The sequence below is a fragment of the Papaver somniferum genome, chromosome 10, assembly GCF_003573695.1.
Source record: "Papaver somniferum cultivar HN1 chromosome 10, ASM357369v1, whole genome shotgun sequence".
NCBI lineage: Eukaryota > Viridiplantae > Streptophyta > Magnoliopsida > Ranunculales > Papaveraceae > Papaver > Papaver somniferum.
Window position 1 is genome coordinate 129,076,169 of NC_039367.1, and position 10,805 is coordinate 129,086,973.

Consider the following 10,805-nt stretch of genomic DNA (forward strand, 5'->3'; position numbering starts at 1 on the left):
ATGGGGTTTCAATCTTCTCCTTCTCCTCTTTTTAGGGTTATGGAAACTAGAGGTTTTTTGTATGGGGATATCGTGCGCGTGAGCAGGTGGGGTGCACGTCGTTTTCTCGTGTCCCGACGTACCATCGGATGCCGAGAGAGGGATTAACTTTTAAATATAGTAGTAAACAAGAAGATGGCTTGGTCGTGGACTCACATTTTTTTCCTTTTTCTTTTATTTTTAAGCTTTTGGTTTAGTTCTAACGAGCTAGGTATTTGAATCTGAATTTGCATTTAGGAATGCCCTAATTTTAATCTATGAGCAAGTTCGCAAGTGCATACCAGCATTTCCCTCTACAATGTTTTTTTTTTTTTTGGTTTTGAAACAGCACGCTGGGTGGCCATGAAATGAATGATTAAAGATCTGGGCCTTTTATTCGGATATTTAGTGAGGACTGTTCAATTGTACTTTTGCAACCATCATAGCAGTTAAGAATTTGCACAATGGAGCACACTAAGGGTGAGCATGGGCCGGTAAGGACCGGTTTTCATCTAATTCGCATCCAATCCAATTCATTACAGATTTCAAATTGGCATCCGTATCCAATCCAACATCCAATGGATTTGCATCCAATGAATGGACGGATGAACGGATTGGATGCTGATAATCCAATAGATTTGTTTTATAATTAAAATTTATAATAGAGAATTAGAGACAACAAGTTTATGGATCGTCTTAGAAATAAGACTACATTATTTAAGGGTAAAAAATTGGATATAAATGATATGCTTTGAAGTTACTCAAAATTTGAAGAGGAAAAAAAACCCGGCCCCATTAAAGTAAATGTTTTTGTTGTACTTGGAATCAAGCATGCCCACCTATACATATATTGGTCTTGTATCTTGTAAGCTCATCAAAGTAAGACACGAAAGGAATATCGACTGGCAAAAAAATGAATGTACTAACTTCATATTTATACCAAGAAGTTTTATAAAAAAAATACTAATAAGTATGGATGTCCAACGGATTCTCAAAGTTGCATCCAGGCCCAATCCGTAGTCCGTTGGATTTCAAAAATTCCATCCACTTCCAATCCATTAGCGAACGATATGGGTACTCACCCGTAAAAATACGGATGATCACGACTAAATCCGCGGATTGCGGGCCAAATGCTCACCCCTAGAGCACACTAACCAAGCAACATTGCAAACCGAACTGGTGCGTACAAGCCTTGGCTGTTTCTTCTATTCGCATTTTTTGTTTCCCTATCTTCCCTTTCTCTGCACCATGGAATGGCTTTTTAATTTTTCTTCTCAATTTCTTTTCTCAAAAAATTAAATTGTACATTTACATGCTTATAACCGTGTAAATTTACTTTTTAATGTTACTAATATGAGGTTTTCCCGATTTTCCCATGTACCACTTATAAAAGTTAAATTGACTTTGGCTAGTGTGTTCTAAGGGTGAGCATTTTTTAGTCATAATATTAAACCTAGTGCTAGAGATATTCTTGCTAAGGAACTTAGTATGATTGAAATGAAGGATACTGATAAAATCTGGGTGTAACATTATTAATAGGCAGGGATAAAACCAAAGCTTTCGATCCTCTTATTCAATCTTTTGGAACCAGGTTAAAAACTTGGAAAGGTAAGACTATGAACCATTCTGCAAGAACAACCATGGTCAAACATGTGTTGAATGCTTTACCAACTTATCAAATGAGCAGTTTTAGAATTCCAAAAAAACATGCTAGAACAAATGGATTCTATTCAAAAACATTTTTGGTGGGGGCATACTGATAATAGAGGTCTTTGTTTGATAGGTTGGAACAAACTAGATACACCAAAAGCTTTGGGTGGTCTTGGTTTTAGAAATCTGGAGCATCTAAATACTGCTTTGTTAACTAAATTAGCTTGGAAGGCATGTAATGAGGAAAATTCTCTTTGTATGCAGATTTTTAGAGCCAAGTATGGCAAAGAAGCTAGTTTACTTCATGTAGATAAACTAAAAGATGATTGCTCTTGGCTTTGGAGAAGCATCTTTTCTGGTATTGAGATTGTGCAAAACCATTCTATGTGGATTGTCCAATGTGGTACCAAAATTAAAATTTGGCTAGATAATTGGATTATAGGTTTCAATAGTCCACCTATCCCAACAGTGGGAATATCTAGCCTGGTTTCTATTACTTTTTTTTGTGATTTGTTTCTCCCAGGAACTAGAGTTTGGAATGAACATTGGTTAGTGCTATTTTTGATGAAGAAACTTCTAATGCTATTCTTAATATGAATGTTCCTAACACAGGTGAAGATTACTTAGTTTGGAAACCAGATAGACAAGGTAAGTTTTCTGTGAAGAGTGCTTATAATACACTCTGCTCCAATCATGTCAATAATTCCATTATTAATGATCATATACCTATAATGGTCTGGAAAAAACTTTGGCAGACAAAGGTTCCTCATAGAGTGCAACTTTTTATCTGGAAATGTTTGAGACATTGTGCCTGTTAGGGGTAAGCTTGCTATGTATAAACCTGAAATAGAATCCCACTATAGTTTTTGCAACTATAGTACTGAAACTACTATCCATTTACTAATGGAGTGTACTTTTGCTACTTCTCTGTGGAATGCCTTGAATTTTAACATTGTGGATGTTTGTTACAACTTTGGTTCTATTCAAGATTGGATTATATCCTGGTTTTATACATATGATAGTAGCAGTACTAGCCATACGACAGATTCCTATGTTATAAAACTTATGTGTATAGTTTGGTACATATGGAAAGACAGGTGCAGCATGATTTTTCAGGGAGTATTTCCCAACTTGCACAACACTATTACTAGAATTAATAATCTGATATCTCAATGTAACTTTGTTAATGCTCCTACTAGAAATGCTAGTAACAGGAATATTCTTCCTAAGGTTTGGTTTCCTCCAGAAGCAGGTTTTATTAAAGTTAATATTGATGCTTCTTACATTTATGAAACTAGAAGAGGTAGCATTGGAAAGATAGTTCGTAACTGTGCAGGACAAACATTAGCAGTACAAGGTTTCAACTTGGAGGAAGAACTGGAAGCTGAAGTTAGCGCGGAACATTTTGAATGTAAAGCTCTAATGAAGGCAGTTGAATGGATAGAAGAGAATGGTTTCAATAAAGTCATCATTGAGACAGATTGTGAGAACCTGGTGAACTCAATTCATAGCAATGAACCGCAAGTGCATTGGTTTAATCACCATTTAATCTTATCAGTCAAGAAAAAGTTTTTAGATAATGAATTTTGGTTTTACAAATTAGTTAATAGATTAAGTAATGGTGTAGCTCATGAGTTAGCAAAAAAGGCTAGACTTGATGCTAATAGTTTCTTTTATGACTCAATCTATCTTCCGGATATTGTTAAATGGATTGAGGATGATTATGTACTTCTTAAAAGAATCTAATCAATAAAATTCTTTCTTAGCATCAAAAAGAAAATTGACTTTGGCTATCACTTACCCTTTTTATTTGTCTTCTTTTTCATTAACTTCTCTTTTTCATTAACCAAAACCAAAAGCTATCAAGTTGGAAACCCCAGGTTTCATTCATAATCATAATTATTATTATAGCTTGTTGCTCGGTTGCTTATCTCCGATGTTGTTCCTGATATGTAACTCACTCTTTTATAACTTATAAATTTACTAAAAAAAATAAAAATAAATTATAGTACACCTATTAATCGACACGAAGCAGATAAATTAATCGGTAAACTATTATGTAGTCATCCAGACTATAAATATCAGGAGCGGCCGTGGTCGTCTTGAGTCTGATGACCACGAAAAAATTTCTTCTAATAACATCTTTGTTTAAATATTCCGCGATCTAAGAGATGTCCGACGACTAGAAACTTATCGACGTTCATAGTATAGATTTTAGTTTTCTTGACAACAGAATGTTACTGTCCTGTGTCCTTGTAGTTCAAATTTTCCTGACTACTAGATGTGCTAGTAGTCGTTCAGAGACAAAAGACTGGAGATGGTCATGGCCGTCTGTACTCTTAAGTCTTGAACGACTATGCTTTTTCCTTTTCCTCTTGTTCATTATGACACTTTAATTATTTTTTCCATATTACAATGTTGATGACTACAAGCTGTTACCATTAATAAAAAATAATTGCAAAGACTATTTGGTAGAGATAATTAATCATGTTTTGCATCTAATAAACAAGAACAAATGAGTTTAGAGTTTTCATTTTTAAAAGTGACATCCTAAATAAAAATAAAACAAGATACAGTGCAGTTATATACTCCCTCCGTCTAAGTTTACTTACTTAATTTTGATTTTGCAAAAATTTGAAAGAAATTCAAATTACTTCCACATACACCATCGATATTACAAATTGTTTATTCAATATACTAGTTTTCATATCATAGTTTTTGTTTCTTTCTTGATAATTTAAAAATTTTGATAGAAAATATATCAATTTTTTGGTACAAACTTGTTAAAAGAAACACAATTTAGGCAAATAAAGTTGGACGATGGGAGTATATGGTTTCTGACCCTTAACAAATGTATTAAACTCATGTATATAGTCAAAATTAAAGGCTCTAAACTAAACTAACAGATGTAAAGTTAGTTCGTAATTTTCTTTCTCTTATAAACTTGACCAAGCCATCTCTTTGTACTGGTTTTAATGGTCCTGTGGATCTTTGAACTCCTCTTTCTTCCATGTTGTTTGCTACACTTTGTTGGCTAGTTGTTCAGAATCGATTCAATCATTGTAATGCAAGTCGACCAAGAGTGACCGACTAGTTCTTAACAGTACCAAAAAAAATAAAATCGAGTTTAAACAAGAATTTTTATATCCAATCATATAAAAAATTAGGTTTAGTTTTTACCACAGTTTGGGTTTGGATCCTCCTTTAACATTCTCTACTTTCTTAGGAGGCATTTTTCGACATGAAACCAAAAATTAGAAGCAAAAGTTCAGGAAATTGGAGATGGAACCGCGATTTGTTTCGTAGGTTTTTGTTTTTTGTTTAGTTAGTTGTAAGATAGCTTTAGTGTTGGGTGTAAATTAAAAGTCAGAGACTAGATTTAGGACATATGAAAAATTATATGGGTGGTACTTAGGATAACTAGGGATTGAAATTAAGGGGGACGGGAAATAGGAAAAATGGGGATGGGAAATAGGAAAAACCTAATATAACCTAACTCATTATATTAAAATATGGAATAGTTGGAGAAGGAGAATTCTTATTCATTAGAGATGAGTTATATATCACATAAGTCTAAGGTGATGAGGTAAATCTTGGCTACATCTATATGAGCCCGTAGATGGGGAAAAACGAGTTGCTGGTTTTTAAGGAATTGAGGAGACGACCATGCGGAGGAAACTCCTTGAACCGAGCCAACTGTCTAACCTCACACAGATGCACCGCAAAAAGGGAATGCTTTGAATTCGAGAGATCATTCTATAGGACTCCGTCCTAAACCAAGTCAATGGCCATTCCAGAGTCAATTCGGTCACAAGAGAGGATGAGTCGATCTGTAGGAGGGAAGATGAGAAATGTGTGAGATCAATGGTGATCAAGGATTGTGAATGTGTTTAAGGTTTCTGCAAATTTGACGAACTACTGAGTTCGAATAAGTTCTGATTGATTGATCGAATTCTTGAGAGTGAGTGCTCGTACAGAATTCTCTGCTAGACCAATGTTGTTGTTCAATCATTGATTCAGAGACTTATTTATATTGCTAGAAGTAGTGACACATTGATCCCATGAAGTGTGACAGTTGCTGGAGTCAAAGAGAGGGGAAGTGGGAAATCGTGTTAAAACCAGTTTCTCATCTTGCAGAGACTTGGTTGATTGTCCACCCACTACTTTGATAACTCCTCTAACTGTTTGCATGACTTGCTCACATTCTCATCGTGTATGAACACACATGCTATAGACCGCCAGACCAAAACCCTAGTTGATATCCCCCATGTGACACGAGTGATGTCTCGTGATTTTAGTTAGTCAGTTGCTGACTTGATGAGACGATGAGTCTTTGTATTGTTGAGTCGAAAAAATGTTCTGGGACTCATGAATTGAACATGTCTGTTGAGACAGAGGTATAATTGTCGAATAAATGTTGATAGTTAAGGTGAAAAAATATTGCTCATTTGATGAATTGTTGAATATTGATATTTGGACCAATATTCCTTAGTCCGAGCAAATATTGCTCACCTGAGCAAATGTTGCTCGTTTGATGAATTATTAGTAGCAGAACCAAATAAAAATATTAATTTAAAATACTGGCAGAACCAAGTATGATCATTAAAATGTTGATTACGGGATCAACATAAAATTATTAGTGTTTGAATCTGGAACTAAGAACCTTGGATTCGAAACCCTAATTTCGATCAGGAACTATGAGCATTAATTATTGTTGATCAATTAATGATTTATTGAAAATAAACCACGAAATGAAGGAGGGATCGACTACATGGGATGATGGGTCAACCATGTAGCGCCCAGATGCTCGAGTGAGCAAATACCGAAGTCTGTTGAAGACCAGTTGGTGAAAGGATGATTAAATGTTGGTTTAATCATTCATTAAAATAATGCTCGTCTGAGCGTTAGGTAACAAAACCTAATAATGAAGAAATGAGGGACCAACCAAAGGGTCATGGGACATGCCCTGGTTGTTCAGGGGATCGACTGACGATCGTCTGATGAAATTCCAAGTTGTTTGGAAGAGTTTTAAACCTAATGTGAACAAGTTAGGTCAAAATGGTGAAAATGTGTGGGACCGGCTTCTTGCAAGCCAAAAGGCCAACCTTGGTCGGTCAAGGTAATATGCCCATGCCACCAAAGTATTCGTGACTCGGAATTTTGATATTTTCTGATGCACGTTTGAACAACATTTTGAGAAAATATGAAGAAATCAAGGTTTTTGCTCAAACTGAGGAAATTTCATAAGATGAAGGAAATAATAATAATAAAATAAGGAACCATGAAGTGTGGGACCGTCTATGACTAAGGCACGGCCGGCCGGCCAATAAGCCCGGTCCCATGGCACTTTTCCTAATTTTATATTATTTTCATGATTTGAAGGAAATATCATGAAATCAAGGAGTTTGTTGAAATAAAGGAGTTTCCTTAATGTGAAGGAGTTTCCATGAGATGAAGGAAACAATAGTAATAAAAATAATAAATTAAGGGGCGTGTGGGACCGGTCACGACTAGGGTATAGCCGGCCGACTAGTGGCCCGGTCCCGTGAACCTTCCCTGATTTTATATCCTTTCCTTGGTGTGAAGGAAATATCATGAAATTGAGGAATTTCATGGGATGAAGGAAATAATAATAATAAAATAATAAGGAACGCAAGGTGTGGGACTGGCCACAACTAGCGCATGACCGGCTGGCTAGTGAACCCGGTCCTGCGACACTTTTCCTAATTTTATATTATTTCCTCGATACAAAGGAAACACCATGAAACTGAGGAGTTTCCTTAAAACGAAGGAGTTTTGTTCAAATAAAGGAATTTTCATGAGATCAAGGAAAAATAATAAATATGATAAAATAAAGAACTAGGTGTGGGACCAACCACGACAAGACTGGCCGGCCGGTGGGCCCAGTCCCCTAGCGCCGTAGCTAATATTTTATTATTATTTTTCTTTCTATTTTGCATAGTTTCATTGTTCCTTCGTATTTTTGAATGCTCGTTCATGCATTCAAGTGCTCGTTAGTGCATTGTTGCTGAGTACCCTTGCACCATTTTGGTCGGGGCTTACTCGATAGCAACTCAGATGCCCGTACGTTGAATATTTATCACTAACCCATGGAATTCTGTTGGGAAAACCCATGAATTGAAGTAATGAAATATTATGAAGAATGTATAATATTTTCTAGGGATTCAGTTAATGAATCTAATGATTTAGAAATAATTAATTAATGGCTCTATACTAACACGATCATCTAGGATCATTAATTATTCAAGAATTGGACGATATGAGCTTGTTGAAGCGTCATATTTCTTTTATATAGTCAGGGAAAACATTGTTACATCCTGAAAACCTTATTGCTCTATACTAGCAGGCAAGCTGTCTAGGAGCCGTCTAATCGTTTGATTCTATATAAAAGGTAATTACTGAAATTGCTCAGTATTCATGAAATATGTCGTTGCCTCAGCTGAGAGACTGCATATTCATATATGCTCTGAGAGATAAAGTACCCAGTCAGAGATTCTTGTGGCATGAGCTTTCATGCTTCAATGAGAGACATGAGCCTCAATACTCATCTGATTGCTGGATCAGGAGTATGTAAGATTATGGTTTTACGATTTTAGCCTTTGTCGAAAATCCACCATCAATAGAGCCACACATACTTGGGTCCGCTATAACACTCCTTCTTGTGCAGTCCGATAGCAAGCTCTTAACTGGATAGATGAAAAGAAGCTGGAGTCCTGTTGCATTTTCAATGATTACAGAAATCTCATCTCTGCCATATACGAAGACAACAACTACCAACCTCACTGGAGAGAGCAAAATAATGTCAAGAAGTGCATTTCTATGTTTAATTATGTTAATAGTTTTAGTAGTGTGTGCTTTAAGTTTAAAAGAAGAACTCTACTTTCTTCCCTAGATAAGTTAGCTAAAGAAGCAAGATCTTCATGTATCTCATGTTTTGCAACTGAATCTTTAGTTTGTGAGGCGAGAGATCTTTTTTTTTTTTTTTTTTATAAACTCAATAGGAACTCGTTTCCTATCTTAAACTCTGTAATCTTGGATTCTTCTTAATATATCGTCTTCTTTTATCAAAAAAAAGGAGGTCGCAAAACGACTTTGATTAACCGCAAGTATACGGTGCACTATAAGAGATTAGTGGTGAATAGGGATCGTTCCGACAAGGAGTGTCGAACACTATATCCAATCAATACTCACTACTTTCAAATCGAGGATGCTTCAAATCGAAGATTTGGAATTTTTATACTACGAAAATAAGCTAACAAATTAAATCAACGAAAATTAATTAAGATTGTAATCAAGAAAGTGAAAGCACGTTCTATCACAAGGTTTCAAATAACACATGCATAGGCTAGTACATGGAAGTTGTGACGTTTAAAATTTATCGAAAAGAATTATCAAAAGTTATGTTTGTTCTCAACCTAAGGTAGAAATCCTAAGAACTAATCATACAAGGCATAACTAGTCAAAGAATATTCATAAATCAATTGATAACAAGGTTCAATGAGAATTTCTGTCAACCTAACAATATAATATAAATGACATAGAATATGAGAAATTGAATAGAAAATAAACCATTGAAGAGAAACTCAAACAAATAACATTAAGCTCATGGTCGGTGGAAACCCTTGTTTTAGAACATAAGCAAGTTCATTCTTCACCCTAACAAGGTATTTAGCTAGACATGGTTTTCTTAAAAGCCATCAAAAATGATAAAGATAATAATAATCTAAGCATATGGAAAGCAAAGACCAATAGCTAAAAACCTAGTTTCTTCCATGTAAAACGCTCATATCTTCTGTTCTTCTCGATTCTATCTGCATAGGTGTTGCTAAAGAAGTCCAAGACCTAGCCAATTGCTGTGGGAGACCCAGTCCAAGACCCATACACTAATTTCCAGGTTCCAACCATTACCAAAGTCTGGCCACTGCATGTTTCTGTCCGTCCAACTCCTAAATCCATCATATGTCCGTCTACATTCAGTTCCTTCCCAGATCCACCATAAGACCAGTCTTTCCTTCTCGGCCTCTAGTTGCCATCCCTTCTTAACTCCAAACACACCACATTCCAGACTGACCACCACCAATCACCGAACACAATCAATATCCAAATACAACACCCAACTGTTCTCGCTGAACTAACCACAGACCTACGTCATTGTTGATTAACCACCGACTGCACAGCTCACTTACAATCCTCCTTAACCGAGTCAAACCAATCCATATAGAAAATGTCAGCCATATACAGTTCATTTAGAAATTCATCTTCATTTCTTATCTTATTTCAGTAAATAGGTTATACCTAATTCAATCACCACCAGAAATTTCCAAATTTCTGACTTCCCAAATCCAACCACAGATCCACAACACCAATTCCCTTCTTACTCTTCCAAGATTTCCAATTATTCTCCAAATTACGTTGCCATTACCACTGTTCTATTGATGTAAGCTTTGTAATAAGCCATCATTTTTCTAGTTCTTACTTGAATTGGAGGTCTCAAGTTAAAAAATGGATATTTAACTAAATGCAAAGGCGGCGGCGGTACACGCTTTGTATCCACAAAAATGAAGCAAAATATTTTTGGATCATTTTGTAAGATATTGTTACATTGACTATAAGCTTTGTAACAATCCATCATTTCTCTAGTTCTGACTTGAATTGAAGGTCTGATATATAGCAATACCAGGCCAGCCACATAAGGTTCTTTTGCAGTGAGCAACTAACATTGGTCCTTGTAGTCGCAAACGCCACCTAGTTTCCAATTAAGCCATTTGTCTTCCGGGTGAACGAATACACTTATGTTTCCCGTAAAATATCTAAAACAATATTATTAGCCAACTAACGAGTTCTAGACAATATAAATATGGGTGTGGAAATGTAGTACTTGCGTGCTTATCAAATACCTCCACACTTACATTTTGCTAGTCCTCACGAAAAAAAAGATAGAGAAAAAGAAACAAATCTGATGGGTTGACTCCCACGAAGCGAACGGTATTTAATTTGTTTCCCTGCTTGCACGCAACAAGCAATCTCAACCAAGGTGAAAACGATACACTAAAGTAACCTGCCAAGCATACATATAAAGCATGAAAAGTTGGGGACTAACTCAACATACGAGTTTA

General features: G+C 35.7%; 1 protein-coding gene across 1 annotated transcript; it reads left to right on the plus strand.

The window, feature by feature from the left end:
* Nucleotides 1-2,571: 2,571 nt before the first annotated feature.
* On the plus strand, nucleotides 2,572-3,414 carry LOC113316207. Its single transcript, XM_026564427.1, has one exon. It carries the CDS (start codon nucleotides 2,572-2,574, stop codon nucleotides 3,412-3,414), a length of 843 nt encoding a protein of 280 aa, XP_026420212.1.
* The last annotated feature ends 7,391 nt before the right edge of the window (nucleotides 3,415-10,805 follow it).